We start from the raw sequence: 18,519 nt of genomic DNA, 5'->3' as shown, positions 1-18,519 counted from the left end.
CGCCGCCAAAGTGCATCTTTCTGAGTTTTTTCAGTCGTACGTGTGAATAGTCGATATGTCCAGGTGGAACTCTGCCGTTCATCCAGTGTACAGTAGGGACGGAGTTTCATTGGAGGACGGATGGACAGTTTTCAAGCATGAGTTCTTTACCTTCTGTCAGATGTTGGGTTAAAGTATTCCTACAGCACAGAAACTCAACCGGCTGAGTCATCGGTACCTCAGGACCAGAAGTTGGTCTTCAGGGACGAATGCAGCAGAGTAAAGTGTGTTGGGTGTGTTTTGCCTCCAGAGCTCGCTGCTCATGATGATCCTGGGGGAGTTGGTGCCATCAGAGGGTAAAATCAGACACAGCGGGCGTATTTCCTTCTCACCGCAGACTTCGTGGATCGTGCCGGGGACGATTCGCGACAACATCCTGTTCGGCCTGACCTACGACGAATACCGCTATAACTCCATCATCAAAGCCTGCCAGCTGGAAGAGGTACGTCCCCCTGGGTCTGCATGTCGCTCTGCACGTCCTCTGATCTGTACGCTGGCTGATATTCAGGGTTTCAACAGTGTGATGAGGTCTGGACAACACAACATTCTTCTCTTTCTCGTTATTTTTCCGCTTTGAAAATTTGTACCAGAAGTTGGATCGTACTTTCTTCTGCGCTGCTCCCCCCAGTGGACAAAATAGGAATTTTAATTCAATTTAAAATTTTTAATTGCAACGAATAGGTTTTCTTTATGAAACTCCAACAATTCTCAAGCTCATACCAGCGGCCAGATTGGACCTTCTGGCTGCTCCGTTTTGGTCAAAGACAATATATTTGACGCCCTCGACAATAAAATTAGACATATGTGTTTTTATCACCAACAGATATGAGCTTTAGCAGGATACTGCAATAAATATCTGACATTAGCAAGATATAAATAACTATAATAAATGTTTCTTAACCATGTACCAAACCGTCTGCTGTACAAAAGCTCATTTCTGAGATGAATCTGGCTCTCGTCCGCATAGCAGTGAAAAGAGATAGTTCACCGCACCTCTCTCTGTAGGCCTCACTTCTATAGGGCTCGGTTGGTAGAGCGGTCGGCTCCCAATCAGATGGTTGCAGGTTCGATTCCCATCTCCACCTGCCTCCATGCCGAAGTGTCCTTGGGCAAGACACTGAACCCCAAACTGCTCCCATTGGAGTGACAGCGCCTTGCATGGCTGCAGCCTCCATTGGTGAGTGAATGTGATGAGCTGTGGAAAGCTCTTCGGGGCTGCTCACGCAGCTGTGAGGTGCTACATAAGTGAAGTCCGTTTACCAAAGGTGTTTTGCGGAGGACACGTCTGCCCTCTATCACGAGGGTTTAGATGTTTACTTTGAAAGTTGGAAACAGATTGACTGTCGCTCTCCTCACGATCATGGGCACGGCTTCTTTTTTTGGAACAGGCGTTTATTATCATAACTTCTCGGAGAGTACCAGGATGCCGTGAGAACTACGACCATCACAAAAATGAAAAGTACAAACATATGAAAATGCACATCGTACGGCTCAATTTACATAAATATACAAACATAGGATGAAACAATACCTCATTCGCCGAATGTCATAAAGAGAATCTTTAGTTTCTTCTTCTTCTTGTCGTCTTTAACTTAAAGACGACGTTCATGTGAGGTTGCGTTCAGGAACTGTGGTCCGTCTGTAAAACTCTGCCGCGGGAAATAAACTCTCTCGGAACTTAGGTTCCACCTTTTAACACTTTCAAAATAAACTTATTTATACAAACATAAAATCACACTCAAAAATTACCAATATTTCCTTAATCATATCAAACATAGAACAGAACATTTTTGCAGCTTTTACATCGACTATTTGCTTTATTCAAACCGAAAGTTCCTCAGTTGGAATGTTTGAGTGGTTGTTGAACACTCACATAATGCACACGATCAATTGTGAAAGGCGGTCTGTGTTTAGGAAGCGTGTGTATTGTGTGGCTTGAATAGTTATTGAAAGTTTTCAGATCGCTGAACACGTTGCTTCATTTCGAAGCTTTAGCTGTGAAAACTTGAGGGCAGGTTCAATTTGAAAGCAGCAGCAGATCTCCGAGTGAAACAAGACTGTGCTGGGCTGCTTGTGTGGAGCCATCGAGACGTTTCAGGTTTCTCCTGATCTGTGTTTATGACGATAATACCGCCAACCCCCCACCCCCAACACACACACACACACACACACACACACACACACACACACACACACACTCATAAGCCCTACTGCTGAGTGACGGCCTCTGGGCAGAATAATGTCTCCTCTGATGCCATGGAAATGTCCTGTATTGTCACTGGGATGCAATATGAGCCTTGGAGCTCTGCGGTGACGGACACGATCACCCCACTGAGCTCTGGAAGGACAAACATGGAAGGGCCGTTACAGGTGAAAAAATTTAAGTACGGGTTTCTTACCGTCTAAGCTTTCAGAACTTATGTGATTTTACACACAAAAAGTAGTGTGTAGAGATAAACACACATAATGTCGCTGTGATGTTGACCTGAGAGGCAAAGGCATTTCTAACTACACTCCAAATAAGGGCCTGTTTACACAACAACATTTTCAGGTGAAAACAGGAAGCCTTTCGTAGCGTTTCCGGTGTCCGTTTACCCGACAACGATGGTCGGAGTCACTGTTTTATATTTGACACTCGCCTGCAGTAGTAATCCAACGTGGTCGTCTGTTTATAAGAATATCCATCTTCTCTCCATTGTTAATGTTCAACTCGTGGTCTGGCATGATAACTACGTTGTTTTCAGCATTTCAGCTGTTTCCGTGACAACGGACATCGTTTTCAGAACGCTGCCGTGAAAATGTGAAGGTTTTCTGAACCAACGTGCAAAAGCGATGCGTTTTCACCTGAAACGTTGTTGTGTAAAACGTGATTAAAACTGGAGTGTGGATGTACTGATTACAAAGACGAAGCACTGAAAGTTAAACTTGATCAGTTCAAACTGGGTCGGCAGTTTACACATGAGCCAAGAAAAAGTCTGAGAGAGAAGAAGAAAGTTCTCACAAACACACGTCGTGCCACGTGTTGAAAAACAAGACATTCATGATAAGAAGTCGCTCGTTTTGAGTTTGCGTGCAAAAAACAATGCAAAGTAAACAAAAGCTCAGCACTGTGACTTCTTTTTATAGAAGCAAGGATAGATTGAGGTTCATTCATCTGTGAAACAGTAATATGCATTCAGTAATTCTAGAACAAATGATAACTGTGTTAGAAAAAGACTTGAAAAAGTGGAATATATATATATACACGAACCAGTATCGACCAATACTACCAAATATTTGTGGAAACGATCCTATATAAGACCTCCATGTCACATTCATCCATCAGCCATCTGGTTTCCTCTTTGTTAGTATAGTATAATACATAGCATCGACTTGGAGACAAAGAATCTCAGACATCTCTGTCCTCCGTAACGTCCTCCAGATCGCCTGGTTTCACTCCGAGCTGCTCTCAGGCCAAACCAGAGGGAGCACCTCTGCATCGGGGCCCTGGACCCGGATCAGGGTCTCCTGCCTGTCAGATGGAGACCATCAGGGGGCGCGATGATCAGACGACGCTCCTCGGCTGCTCCTCTCAGTGTGGAGGAACAGCAGCTCCACTTTGAGTCCCTCCTGACGGTTGAACTCTCATCATGAAGAATGAGGAACACCACCCTGCAGAGGAAAGTCAGTTCAGCTGATTGAATCCTCCATCTGCTTCCTTCAGTTGGGTGTTGGGTGTCTCTCTGTAAAAAGTACCCAGTAATGACTGACCCGTATTTGGTTTTATATAAATAAAGTTGAATTGGATTGAGGTTCAGTCATGATCCAAAGTTTATGGGCTCAGGTGAGGGTGGAGGTGGAGGTGGAGAGCTTTGATATATATCTCAGACTGTAACTGCAGCAGAACTCCACATGGTCCTCCATCACACTGAAGAGGACCTGAGATACCTGGGTCCCCCCCCCGACCTGGAGAGAACCATGGACTCAGACTCACTCTGAAGCTGGAGGTCCTCAGGTGACACAAAGAGGACAACATGGTCACAGCCACTGACCACCATCGAGGAGAGTCGTGACACTATTGTCCCAGGATTTTCACTTTCCTGGCCACACCCTGTTTGTCCTCTGGCACACACAAGTTCTGTGGTTTCAACAAAAACACAAGATGATGTGACAGCAAACAAGAGTGTCGTGCCGTCCCGATGAAAGAAGACCTGCTGTGTTTGAGGAGAGACGTCAGTGGAAGTTTACCAGCAGGCAGGACAGAATGTCCCTCCCTCCATCTTTCACCTGGAAACAAACGTCTCAGTTGTTCTAGTGCAGCACGCAGTCCTTGAAACGTACGCTGAACCTCAATGTAACACAAATAACAACTTCTCTCAATCACCTTTTGGTCTTTCAATTCAATTCGATTTGTTTACCGCAAAATACAACACGATCATTTAAAGACACTTTTACAGAGAAATCCCTGGAACGGAAAAACTTTTCTTTAACAGGAAGAAACTTTTTGCTATTCAGGTTTGGGGCTCGAGGATAGAAGGGAAGAAAAAGAGAGAACAGACAGACATGTTGTGGGTAGAGATTCAAATCCTGGTCTGGGCAGGAGGTCGGGATTCAAACCGTCGTTCAGGCAGGCGGTAGCAATCATCTATTCAATTCAACAAACATAAATCCACTCACTGCAGACTCCTGGTGACTAGATCAGTTTCTGAGTCTCCGAGTCTGAGTCGTGGAGGAAAAGCTTCATCCATCTTCTCGACCACTTTGTAATTTAAAACGACCAGTGAAGCTCAAACACGTGTTTACATGTTGGACTCGTGAAGCAAACAGGATTATTGTGAAGTAGAAATCATTCAAATTATTCGATTATTCACCCACAAACAGGCACAGATGGTCCAGAATGCTGCGGCCAGACCTTTGACAGGAGCACCCAGAACGGCCCACATCACCCCCCTTCTTTCCAGTCTTCACTGGCTTCCAGTCAATGTCCATAATGTCCAATGTTCCAAATGACCTTCCGTGCGTTGCATGGTCAGGCCCCTCATTACATCACTGACTTGTTGTGCCCCGACACTTCAGGACGCACCCTTCGGTCCTCAGGCCAGGGTCTCTTAAAGATCCCAGAGACCCATTTTAAAACCGAGGGTGACCTGGCGTTCCAGGCGGGAGCCCCCAGACTCTGGAATAACCTGCACCACCAGTCCCTTCGTGAGCTTGACTGTGTGGACTCTTTGAAAAAGCATCTGAAGACTGCGCTTTTCAGAAAAGCTTCTAGTCAAACTGCCTTTTAACTTTTATTTTTCTTTTATTCTGCGGCTCCTGGTGTTTTAAAGTCACATGTGTTTTATTATCCACTGTGTGACGTTGCTGCAATCGTTTTAGTTTCACCTCGTTGTACAGCACTTTGTGATTTGATCTGTGAAAAGCGATTTATAAATAAAATGTACTTACTTACTTACTACAAGAAGTCGTCTTCCCTTTCTGAGGATGTGTTGGTTCAATAATGTCCTCCCCCCCCGACATCAGTCTCATCTTTAGTCTGTTTCCTTTCCGTGCTGAGTTGGCATGTTCTCCCTGAGCGTACATGGCTCATATTCCAGTTTTCCTTCCAAAAAAACATGCATCTGAGGTTAAGTGGATTTCGTTACAGATTTCAGGAGTGTCACTTTGTTCAGTGTCGGGGCGTTTTGTTTGGATGATGAGTAAAAACCATCTTGAAATGATGAAGAAAAAGTCGCAGCAGGACCGATAAAACCCGGCAGTGAGTCCGAGCCGGTGTTTCCAGACAGACGGAGGCTCCTCGTGACTGTAATTCCTCCCTGGAGCTCCAGACAGTCCTCCCCTCTGTAAACCTCCAGCCACTGGCTGCTGGGGCTTCCTTTTGTGTGCGACACTTGTTTTTGTCCTTTGTTTCTGCTGTCTGACTTTATAAGCTGTTAAACGAGCTGTTACCTTGATCCTCTCATGCTCCCGTCGGGACAGCGGAAGAAGGTAGGAAGGTTTAACGCTGATCAACTTATTCTGTCACTTCATCCGTGCTGCTCTTTCCATTGTCAGTTACCGAACACACTCCCGTTGTGACTCCCTTCATGTGCTTATTGCGTCTGGTGTCTTTTTGTGAGGAAACAACGTGGATGGGCATTAGTGAATGTGCACTTTTATTCCATTGACCACATGCATTAAAGGCCGTGGCTCCACCTCGGCTCACAGCCTTTCCTCCAGCTAATCTGTGGTGGCTCCTACAAAATAAATGTCATGGTAGAATGACTGACCTCCCCGAGGTCACCAGGTGGTTGTTTGCGACCTCCACCTTAGAGATAAGGAATGCTGGAGTTTTCTACCTGCTCTCATCCTTCTCACGCTGGGTTCTTGTTTCATTTTGTTCTACCTGCATGTGTTCATGGGACTGAAGCTCTCACCTCTCGTCTCCCTCTCCAGGATCTCGCCCTGCTTTCGGAGAAGGACAAGACGCTGCTGCTGGAAGGAGGGGTGACCCTCAGTGGAGGACAAAGAGCACGTCTGGGCCTCGCCAGGTACTTTCTGCTGCGCCTTCATTCAATTCTGAAGAGTTACGAGAGTTGTTGTGTTTCTGAATCAGTCATTAAACACCTCTTTTAGCAATAAAATAAGGAAAATGAAGAAGTCTGTGAGAGACAAATATCTCTTCTGTTGTTTTTTCATGAAAAAAAAAATCGGACATAGAAACGGTTCCGCCCATGGCGCCGCCTTCCATTTTTTTTTTAAAAATCTCTACAAATGCAGTTGGAACTTGATGGTGCGCCAATGACTCGTTTACACAATGTTTTAAATGAAAACATCTCATGTTAGAAAAGTTTTGCATTTACACAGCAACGTTTTGAAAACAATGTCCATTTACACAGAAACGGTGAGAGAAGCTGAAAACGATGTAGTCTTTGTGTGAGGCCACTAGTGGGTGCTGTTGGTTGTTTTTGTAATGAAGCCACACACACTTGCAGCAGAGAACAAGAAACATTAACGACGGGAGAACACGGACATTCTTGAGGACAGACGACCAATTTGGATTCTTATTACGGTGACTGTCAAAATAAAAGTACCAGGTCCCAGGAGAATCTGGACTGGGAGTCATGAAATTGTTCAACATTGTTCTTACTGTCCAGCTACTGAGCATGTGCACAACAACTAGTTACTGCAACGGTGGTGCTCATGTGCAGTAGCAGCATTTCAGAAAAGTTGCGTGTTCCACCACCTACACGGATACGGAGTCAAAGTCTTTTTATCAAATCAAAAACGTTAAAATTACAAGACCTTGTTGACTTAAACACTGCGGTCCTGATATATAAAGCATTTCTGTCGGGGGGGGGGGGGGGGGGGGGGGGGGGGGGTTCAGCTTTGGAACAGCCTGGATAATACTTTGAAATGTTCCCATTAAGTTCAGACATTTAAAAAACCTTCAAGACCAATGTTATAGATAAGTATATTGCTCTAGAATAAACACCACGGATATTAATAATATGATCAATTATAGTAATAATAACAAAAACTAAATAGTAATAATAGTATTATAATAATAGTAATAGTATATAAATACAAATAGGAAATATAAGTGTAATTGTTGGTGTACCACATAAACTGTATATATATACCTGTACAACTCTAATATGATATGATGTGTATATATGTGTATTTATAAATTGTGTATACTTGTATAAATTTAATGTATTATTATGTTTTTCACTCTTTCACTCTCACGTATATGAAGCTTAGTTCAGACTGATGTCATGCGGTCTTACTACATTTTGTGTTTTGATTTGTTAATTGGGTTAGACGTAGTAAGTGTTTATCTTCAGCCGAGACCCTTTCGGTCGGTACAATTGTCAATCTTTGCTCTTGCTTGTTTTATTCTTTTGACAACCGACCGAAGAAGAAATTAAAAAGGTTTTCGAAAAGTTTGACCTTTGGAGCCATTTTCAAAAATGTGTTTTCAGTGACTCCGAAAACAAAACCAAACTTTCAGTTTTCACTTGAAAACATTGTCTTGCAAATGCTCAGTCCAGTCCATAGAAATGTCTATTTAACGTTGGAACATCCTGGGTTGGACCTTCACGGCTCTGGAAAACGTCCAGTCGCGGTGCTGACGTGTGGCAGCTGAACATAAAGATAAGCTCCCAAAGCTTCTTTCTTTTTGTGTGTTTTATGGTCTCAGCTTTCTGTGGCCTTGTTGTGTTTTATTGCTGGAATAAATCTGCGTGAAGATGACGACAGTCAGACGCTTCATAGTCCCAGGCGTGATTTATTGCAGCCTGATCATCAGATCCTCAGTGAATCGTCACTGGAGGTGATTTACTCCAAAAGGTTCCTCATTCACACGCTTTACGAACACTACGTCTGTTCTGTTGTCATTGTTTTCTCTCTGTCATCGTGTTTACTTTCCCCTTTTTATGTGTGTGTCCTTCCCCCTCAGGGCTTTATATAAGGACGCAGACCTCTACCTGCTGGATGCACCTTTCACCCACCTGGACATTGTGACGGAGAAAGAGATCTTTGAGAAGTGCGTATCTCAACAGAGGGCCTTTTATGTGGGAGGGAGCGGGGGGTACTACACCACCGCTTTAGTTCAAGGTCGTCACTTGTCGTCTCGGGCGTTGTGCTGAGTAAGCGGCTGCTTCACCACAGTGTAACTGGTCCAAGCATTTTTTTATGTCAAACGCTTCAAAACTGAACAATAATGTGATGAAATGTGGACAAACAGTCAAAATCTTTGATTCACATTTGGGGCGACGACAAACAGCTGGTCCACCAATCACCGCCCGTCCATGTGCAAGTTTAGTAATTGGAGACCTGTCCACGGGGAGAACATGCAAACTCCACGCGGTATTTGAACCCATGACCTCGCTGTGAGGCCAGCGCGCTAACCACTGCTCCACCGCGCCCCTGTCTCTCGGCGATCACCACCTCACCACCTCTCTGGTGGGAATTGTTTGTGTGTCGGCTGGAGAACTCTCCTCCTGGTAGCTCCACCCACACTGACCAGACCAACAGTGACCCCCCCCCCCGCCCTCCAGGTTGGGGGTTGAGTGGTGGGCTAATAACCCGCCCCCATAAATCCTGCATATTACAGAAGTCAAAACTCGCATTACTGCATGGTACTGTGGGGAAACAGAGATTAAAAAAAACAAAAGAAGTGAATGTTAATATTTTCCTCCACTCCAGGAGAAAAGATCAGGAACAGTGGCGTTCTTTACTTTCATATTTTCTACATGATACATTTAATGCACTCGACATTTTCAAATCAACACCTCCATGATTGGAAAGGAGCAGTAAGAACTAAATATTTCTTATACTTGTCTTTCCCCTTACTTGAAAAAATAGAAACGTCCAATTCAAGTTTCAAGTACATGACCATGCTTATTTATAGTTTCTCTTTTATTGCTACGATGTTGATACTTTTCACTATTACTGGTATTATACATACGTATTATCCTCTCTCTCTCTCTCTCTCTCTCTCTCTCTCCTCTCTCTCTCTCTCTCTCTCTCTCTCTCTCTCTCTCTCTCTCTCTCTCTCTCTCTCTCTCTCTCTCTCTCTCTCTGCTCTCTCTCTCTCTCTCTCTCTCTCTCTCTCTCTCTCCCTCTCTCTCTCTCTCTCTCTCTCTCTGACAGAGTGATAGAGGTATTTCTTTTATAACTCATTTAGCAGTGGCAGTATGGAGGGTAACTTGTCAACAGTAAACGGCAGAGACACCAAAAAATATATATATGTTTTTTCATTCACAACAGTGATTGCAGGATTTTTCTTTGACGATGACACACTGCTCTATAGTATTTGTACCTTCTGTGCAGCCGGTCTTTCGTCAGACTTACTGTAAAGCCTGTACTCTCTCCTCGTCTTCATGCAGGTGTATCTGTAAACTCATGGCCTCTAAGACTCGCGTTGTCGTCACGAGCAAGTTGGAGCATCTCAAGCGAGCTGACAAGATCCTGCTGCTGCACAACGGAGACTGTTACTTCTATGGCACCTTCTCCGAGCTGCAGGCCAAGCGGCCGGACTTCAGCTCGCTCCTCCTCGGCCTCGAAGCGTATGACAACATCAACGCCGAGCGGCGCGGCTCCATCCTCACAGAGACCCTGCGCAGAGTCTCCATCGACGAAACCGCCGGCTTCCGAGGGCCAGAGCCCATCCGCCAGTCCTTCCGCCATGTGCCTCCTCCAATCATTGGCTCCGGAGCTCCCAGTCCTCCTGCAGGCGACGGCCATCCTGAAAAACGCAAACACTCCCTCATCCTCAACCCTCTGACTGCCGCCCGCAAGTTCTCCTTCATCGGGAACTCCCAGCAGCCCTCAAACGGTCAGTCCGCCTCCATGGAGGACGGGGTGCACGAGCTTTCGGAAAGGAAGTTTTCCGTGGTGCCCGAAGATGACCAGGTGGAGGAAGTGCTCCCGAGGAGCAACGCGTACCACCACGGGCTGCAGCAGCTGCACGGGCAGCGCCGTCAGTCCGTGCTGGCCTTCATCACTAACGCTCAGGGACAAGAGCGCCGCGAGCAGATGCAGTCGTCCTTCAGGAGGAAGCTGTCCATCACACCACAGTGCGACCTGGCATCAGAGCTGGACATCTACGCTCGCCGCCTGTCCAAGGACAGCGTTTATGACATCAGTGAGGAAGTGGACGAAGAAGACATGGAGGTACGGCTTTCTAATGCTTCGGCGTCTTTATCTTAACGAGACAATGTTTGTGTCGACTCACATAAAAGTCTGTGATCTTAGTCCCAGCGAATCTTGTGAATTTGAAGGGTTAAAGACTCCCTCTGCGTCTCCACAGCAATGCTTTGCTGATGAACGTGGCAACGTCTTTGAAACTACCTCATGGAGCACTTACCTGCGCTACATCACCACCAGCAGGAGCCTCGTCTACGTCCTCATCTTCATCCTCTTCATCTTTGTCATTGAAGTAAAACCTCTTCACCTTTCCTGGTTGCTTCTGTATATTCGAATTAAATCATTTATTTCGTTCTTCTCCTTTTCCACCGTTAGGTTGCTGGTTCCGTCATTGGCATTTTCCTCATCACAGAGTGAGTCTGAACAGAGGTCACGTTATTGTTGCATGAGGATATTTTCATTCACAAAAAACAAGACACCTCGCCCGGCTGCTAGCAATTCTGGGTGTTTACTCAGGCCTTTTGAACTCGACAACGTTTCAAGTGAAAATGGATCGTTTTAGCATTTTAGAAAAGTGTCATGTTTACACGCCAATGTTTTGAAAACGATGTCTGTTTACTCGTAAAGAGCAGAAGCGCTGAAAACAGTGTAGTTAGCATGCCAGGCCACTAGTGGGTGCTGTTTGTTTTTGTAATGAAACCACACACGCAGAGTACAACGCGCTCTAAACATCAACAGTGTGAGAACACAGACATTGTGGTGGACAGACGACCAAGTTGGATTATTATATAAAATAAAAGTACCAAGTCCAGGAGAATATGGACTGGGAGTCATGACACTCTGGAGGAAAACATTGTTCTGATTGTCTCTACTGAGCATGTGCAGAACAACTAGTCACTACGGACGTGGTGCCATGTGTAGTAGCAGCGTTTCCAAGGAGACGGTAAAAACACTTTCAAAATGTTCCACCTTGGGAGCCGCTATCAAAAAACCTGTGTTTCCGGTTGCTCTGAGCACCTTTGTTGAGTAAACGGACCCCCACAACCCAGCACGAGTTTTCAGATTTCACTTGAAAACTTGTCGTTAAAAACAGGGCCACAAATATAAGTTCTCAGTGAAATATCTCCTTATGGACAGAAAACTCAGTTATATACGAAAATATTATCATCCTCGGGTGACTCAATGAGATTTATTAACACTTAAATAATCCCTCTTCAGAAATTAACAAACTCATCTGTGGAATTAAATACAGATAGAAATAATGTTGTTAGAAAATATTATTACCACAACGAAATGTTCTGTGCAACTGTTTTAAACAAAAATATTTTTCAACAAATTGTATCTGTATTGTATAATTGTGTTTTCAAGGTAATTATGTAAATATCAGAATTGTAAGAAACATAATGGAACCGACCTGAATGATGTTCAATTTGTCATTTCTTACTGAAGGACATTGTTTGTTTTTAAGCGACAAATTAATGCTGAAGAGTTTTGAGTGCCTCTCCAGTCTTCTTCTGATAGAAGGACACGTCCACACGCCGAGCTCTGAGGAAGCCCGCAGAAGACGTCCAAACATGTCAGCGGGACCAGAAGAGCCCCTGAGAGGATCGTCAAAGTATATCACAACAGGAAAGCTAAACTCAGTCCATGTTTCACCTTCGCCAGCACCATCTGGAGGGACGGAGCCAACCCGTCCTCACCCAACTTCATCAGCGAGCAGCAGCCCAACGCGTCCTCCCCTCCCGTCCACCTGGCTGTCATCGTCACGCCCACCAGCGCCTACTACATCATCTACATCTACGTGGCCACGTCGGAGAGCGTGCTGGCCCTGGGGGTCTTCAGGGGCCTCCCGCTGGTGCACACGCTGCTGACCGTGTCCAAACGACTGCATGAGCAGATGCTGGGCGCCGTGCTGCGAGCCCCCATGGCCATCCTCAACACCATGAAGACAGGTTCCTCCACTCATCTGACCTCTGAACCGACACGTTGTCTCTGGGTACGGCCATGCTGGAGACGCTCTGTTGTCTTTCAGGTCGCATCATGAATAGATTCATCAAGGACATGGCCACGATAGACGACATGCTGCCTCTGGTGCTGTTTGACCTCATACAGGTATTCACCACCTCATACGTCCTCCAACACGTCTTCACCACCACACCTGTTAGTTGGTCGAACATCTGAGGCAGCAAGTCAACATTTAGTGATTAAAGACGACATGAAGCAGAAACAATTTAAAGGAAATATGTAGTTTACAGCCAGATGAAGAAGGATCAGATTGTAATTGTTTAACAGCCAAAACTGCAGCTCTGAGCTTTATTCAGTGACTCAAGGTGGTCCAGGAACATGTGTCCCACTGAGGCTCCAGGACATCGTGGTACCAGACCCCCGACACACTTTCAGACACTGCATTCAATTTTACTTCAATTCAGTTTAATTAATTTCACTTGTGCCAAATACGGCAGTCATTTCAAGGCAGGTTTACAGAGAAAACAGATTCTAGAAAACAATTCTACATGAGCAGTAGAACAACCTGTAGAACCAGACCCAGAGGAGAAGACTTCCTGTAGAACCAGACCCAGAGGAGAAGACTTCCTGTAGAACCAGACCCAGACGAGGAGACTTCCTGCAGAACCAGACTCAGAAGAAGAGACTTCCTGTAGAACCAGACCCAGAGGAGGTGACCTCCTGTAGAACCAGACCCAGAAGAGGTGACTTCCTGTAGAACCAGAACTAGAGGAGAAGACTTCCTGTAGAACCAGACCCAGAGGAGGAGACTTTCTGTAGAACCAGACCCAGAGGAGGAGACTTTCTGTAGAACCAGACTCAGAGGAGTAGACTTCCTGTAGAACCAGAACCAGAGGAGGAGACTTTGTGGAGTTCTGGTCGGGGTTAGAGGGTAGAAGAAGACAACAGGAGAGGACAGACAGATGGACAGTTGGGAGGGATTCAAACAGGGATTTAGCAGCACAGACAGTCCACACCACATGAGGCAGGTGGTCATAATGTTCCGGCTCATGGATTCACAGTCGCTCTTTAGTTGTTGGGATCAGATCCAGCTGTTTTGTTTGGTTGGTTTCTAGAAGGTGTGTTCTGGTTCTGTTCCCCCCTCACACGTCTTCGCAGCTCACATTAATCGTCACCGGCGCCATCTTCACCGTGTCCATCATGCGGCCGTACATCTTCATCGCCGCCATCCCTCTAGCCATTATCTTCGTCATCCTCAGGAAGTACTTCCTCAGAACTGGACAGCAGCTGAAACTCCTGGAGGCTGAAGGTGAGCGTCCAGTCAAAGTTGGACAGTTGGTCCTGACACTGAGACGGTGGTCTCTCATTCATTCAGGCCCCATTCACACTGAAAGTTTTGAAAACAGTTTACAAGGAAAGGCTGACAATGGCGTCGTCTTCATGTTGGGTCGCTAGTTGGTGCTGGTGATGGGAGAACACGGAACTTCGAGTGGACAGACCGCCAAGTTGGATTGTGACTGTCAAAATAAAACGACCCCCAAAAAAGTGCAAATCAGATTTATGATATTAAAATTGGGTTCTGCTAATATTTGAAATATTTTATTGTGATTAACCATATAGTTACACAAAATGATTTTTTTTTTTTTTAAAGTAACTAGTTACTTGGTGAAGTAACTCATGTCTCCCTTTAATCTCCCCTTGGCGTGTCCTGTATGTCAGAAAGATGATCTATATACATGATTTGTTTTTACAGTTGTATTAAAAGCCTCCTCAGAGGATCATCTTCAGGAATACAGGAAGCAAATCTTTGTTTTTAACAACACGTCAAGACGTTTCCTCAACAAATCATCTTCTCAAACAGTTTCTGCAGTGTAGTGGGATCACAGTCACCTCACAGCCGGACGGTCCCTGGTTCAAACCCAGGCAGAATCGTGTGTGTGTGTGTGTGTTCAGGGATTTCCTCTCTTTCTGTCCGGATTCGATGGACGTCCGATCCAGAGAGTCGCTCTGACGACTTTCAACTTTTCTTCTGCTGTTTTCTTTTCCCTCTCATGACAATTAGAATCTGAGATTTGTCAGGTATTATATTATCTCTGCACACATGGCAGCGGTTTCCTGGGCATTACATCACTCAGTACTGTAGTATTCTGAACAAAGCACCAGTCCCTTTAAATCACAAACAACAGATGTTTCAGAAGTGAGAGATGTGGACCACAGTGGTGAGACGGGCTCTCAAAATCAACCTGAACATTAAAAAAAAAAAAAAAAAAAACTCCAAAAAAAACATTTCTACTGTGGTACCTTGTCTGATGTGATGGAATATATTTACGACTCTTTAATACAGGTACTCTACTTAATGTTGTGGCTGCCTCCTCTTCTCCGGAGTATTATTCTGCAGAAGTAACAAGACTGTCACTTGAGTGAGCAGAGTCATGGATGCTGTGTTTCCCTGCTTCGGTCACACACTCGGTGTGTGTTGTTTGCTGACAGCTGAGGTGTTTCCTGGGCAGGAGACATGAGCCGAGCTGGGATTTCCTCCATCCCCATCCTGGTGTCACTCCGTGTCCAGAACATCATGTCGGACAGTGGAAAGTCCAAGCACAGTTTGTTGTCCATGGCAGATCATAGTTCCAGTTCGCCGGGTCATTCCTGCGTTCGCCTCTTCATCTCTCACGTTCAACACATTAAAACAGGAAAAGTTCTATAGATCGGAGTCACTTCCTGTTCAAAGGCAAACTAAAGTCAAGCTTATTACATTATAAGATAAGATATCCCTTTATTTATCTCGCATGTGGAGAAATTTGCAGTGGTACAGCAGGATAGTACAGAGAAAGAAGCACACATAGCAGGAACTAAAAAAAGCAGATAAAGATACAATATAATAGAAAAATATGCACACGGTGCCTATAAGTGTGGACATGTACAGAATATGGGGGTGGATGTATTTTACACAGTAAATACGTTCTTATAGATTATTATTGTTATTGCACCACTTCTTGTCCAGCTGGAGTGGAGTGATATTGTCCGGTTGTGGTGTGCAGTGGTCTACTGGGAGCAGGCTCGGTTGAAGAGTCTGACTCTTTTCTTGTGAATTCACCAGCTCGCCACAGTTCCTAACGCCACACAATGAGAAAACAAACCCGCTTTTCACTTATTGAACTCAGAAGATGTATTTACAGCAAGAAAGTGAGCTCAATGCTAAATTCTACTGTGTGATGGATCAATAATATGTCAACTCACAATAGAGGGATATTGTTCAAAACTTCCAGCGGCTGGCTCGTGTACCATGTGACTCATCCTCTTTCACATGTTCACAGCTCTGTTTTTCTAACATAATGATCTCTGAGATCGCGCTCACACAACTTTTCAAGTGAAAACACTTTGTTTTTGTTTCAGGAACGTTTTGGCGTTTACGCATCAGCGTTTTGAAAAAGGAAGTTCGTTTTTACACAGGGAGTGCTGAAAAACTATGTCGTTTTCATGTTAGGCCAAACATCTCTCGGAAAATTCAGTTTTCCCCGTTTCCATGGAGATGGAAAGGTCCAAACTTTTTCAAAAAGTTCCACCCTGAGAGCCATTTTCAAAAAGTTGCATTTGCATTGGCTTCGTGCATCGTTGTTAAGTGAAGAGGCGCCAAAACGCAACGGAAATTCAGCGTTTTCACTTGAAAACATTGTGTGAACAAGGGCCAGAAAGACCACGTTTATTGTGCGGATTACTAACTGGATACTTAGAAATCATTTGTGTTTTATGTTTACTTTTTAACATTTACACTACCAGTCGAACCCTTTAGAACGCCTCCATTTTTCCAGTTGTTTATTGCAAATGAACTTACTCAAGTCCAATGAATAGCTTGAAACGGTACAAAGGTAAGTGGTCAACTGCCAGAAGTTATAAAAAAGTTTCTCAACTGTCTCAGTAGATGGACAATAAGAACAGTGTTTCTTCTGTGGTGTCATGACTCCCAGTCCATATTCTCCTGGGATTGTTACTTTTATTTTGACAGTCAACGTAATAACAATCCAACTTGTTCGTCTGTCCACTAGAACGTCAGTGTTCCCCCGTTGCTGAAGTTTACAGCGTGTGGTTCTCTGCTGCGCGTGTGGGGTTTTATTACAAATACAAACAACAGCACCAACTAGTGGCCCAATTTGAAAACTACGTCATTACAACAATGCCTTTTTTTTTTAAACGTTGCGTAAACAGGGTCTTAGACTTGAACACAAAATTAACATAACGTACACTTTATTTATCTAAGTTGCCCTGCTGAAAAATGTCCCCTTGATTTTGATGGTGTATTAGAATTTTATTAAATTTTATTTTATTTTAGTTTGTTTTGTTTTTGTTTGGTTTAGTTTAGTTTGTTTTAGTTTAGTTTTGTTCTGTTCGATTCTGTTTAGTTTAGTTTGTTTTATTTTATTTTATATTATTTTATTTTATTTTAGTTTGTTTTAGTTTAGTTTAGTTTATTTTAGTTTGTTTTAGTTTAGTTTAGTTTAGTTGAGTTTAGTTTAGTTTTGTTCTGTTTAGTTAAGTTTGTTTTATTTTATTTTATTTTATTTTATCTTATTTTATCTTATTTTATCTTATTTTATCTTATTTTATTTTATTTTATTTTATTTTTGTTCTGTTTATTAAAACAATAAAAGTCTGTCTCTTAATATCAGACAAAGGCCGTTGAGCTTTAAGCACCAAAGAGTTGTGAGCTGATCGTAGGTGAACAAACCAGGTAAAACCTGCTAGAACTGAATGTGGATTGTCCACACACTGTGTACAGGTGTGCCACACAATCAGACCAAACATCTGTCAAACAGGAAGTGCGGGTAGCTTTTCTTCCTTGTCCTCATGATCTTAAAGTCTTCTTTTTCCTGCAGCCCGGAGCCCCATCTTCTCCCACCTCATCATCTCTCTGAAGGGTCTGTGGACCATTCGGGCGTTTGGCCGTCAGACCTACTTCGAGGCGCTCTTCCACAAAGCCTTGAACACCCACACAGCCACCTGGTTCCACTACCTGACCACGCTGCGCTGGTTCCTCTTCCGCTGCGACATGATCTTCGTCCTCTTCTTCACCGCCGCCGCCTTCATCGCTGTAGGAACCAACCGTGAGTGATGACACGCGTAGACGGCTTGGTACTAAGCTGCTGTAGTTTGAGGCCTGGGAATCTCCAGATGTGTATCGACTGACACAACGGTTCACCGCCTCACATCATAGCCGATGAACGTCTTGGACGTGTTGTGCTTTGATTGCTTTCAGACGGGTAAATATCACAGTAGTGATGTGCTGCATGTAGTATAAAAGCTAATTGACTCCCCGTTTATATGATGTTTTCAAGTAAAAATCGAAACATTTTGTTCCCATTTGGTCTCTATGTGTTTGCCCGGCAATAGAAACGCGACCCGTTGGATGTATGGCGACTACGTGTTTAGCATTAGCTGGCGGCTACGTCTGTAGTTGGGAAATACGTCTTCTACAGTGTAACTATCCAGACATGAGAAGATGTTGTCTAATGACCACCGGATAAAAAGGAAGTGAGTGTTTGTTTGATGACCTGCATGAGAAATCACAAGTGGAGTTGGACCCGTAAAAAACCCCGCGTATTGTGTCACGGCCTGCGAGTTCAGACTAAAGCCTCATTTCACAGCTCATTCCTTCTCATGGAGCCACGGACAGTGTAAGATCAGAGGGAGCAGCTGTGATTGGACCAGGCTCATGACTGTGTGTGTGTGTGTGTGTGTGTGTGTGTGTGTGTGTGTGTGTGTGTGTGTGCTCCACAGAGGACAAGCCGGGGGAGATCGGCATCATCGTGGCTCTGGCCATGCTCATCCTGGGGACTTTCCAATGGGCCGTGATCACCAGCATCACTGTGGACGGGCTGGTACGTTGTTCACACACACACTCACACA

General features: G+C 44.5%; 1 protein-coding gene across 1 annotated transcript in view; it reads left to right on the top strand.

Annotated features, from left to right (window-relative positions):
* Positions 1–18,519, top strand: part of cftr (CF transmembrane conductance regulator) — a 68,187-nt gene that overhangs the window by 40,140 nt on the left and 9,528 nt on the right. The window contains exons 11-21 of the mRNA XM_080475717.1: positions 290–481; positions 6,454–6,548; positions 8,459–8,545; positions 9,891–10,677; positions 10,814–10,942; positions 11,026–11,063; positions 12,316–12,602; positions 12,683–12,762; positions 13,774–13,924; positions 17,490–17,717; positions 18,391–18,491. Coding sequence (XP_080331843.1) covers positions 290–481; positions 6,454–6,548; positions 8,459–8,545; positions 9,891–10,677; positions 10,814–10,942; positions 11,026–11,063; positions 12,316–12,602; positions 12,683–12,762; positions 13,774–13,924; positions 17,490–17,717; positions 18,391–18,491 — 2,175 coding nt within the window. The remainder of the gene's footprint in view (positions 1–289; positions 482–6,453; positions 6,549–8,458; positions 8,546–9,890; positions 10,678–10,813; positions 10,943–11,025; positions 11,064–12,315; positions 12,603–12,682; positions 12,763–13,773; positions 13,925–17,489; positions 17,718–18,390; positions 18,492–18,519) is intronic.

Source organism: Lipophrys pholis, assembly GCF_963383615.2.
Source record: "Lipophrys pholis genome assembly, chromosome: 11".
Taxonomy (NCBI): domain Eukaryota; kingdom Metazoa; phylum Chordata; class Actinopteri; order Blenniiformes; family Blenniidae; genus Lipophrys; species Lipophrys pholis.
Note: the sequence above shows the minus strand (reverse complement) of the source record. Positions and strands in the feature narration are given on the sequence as shown.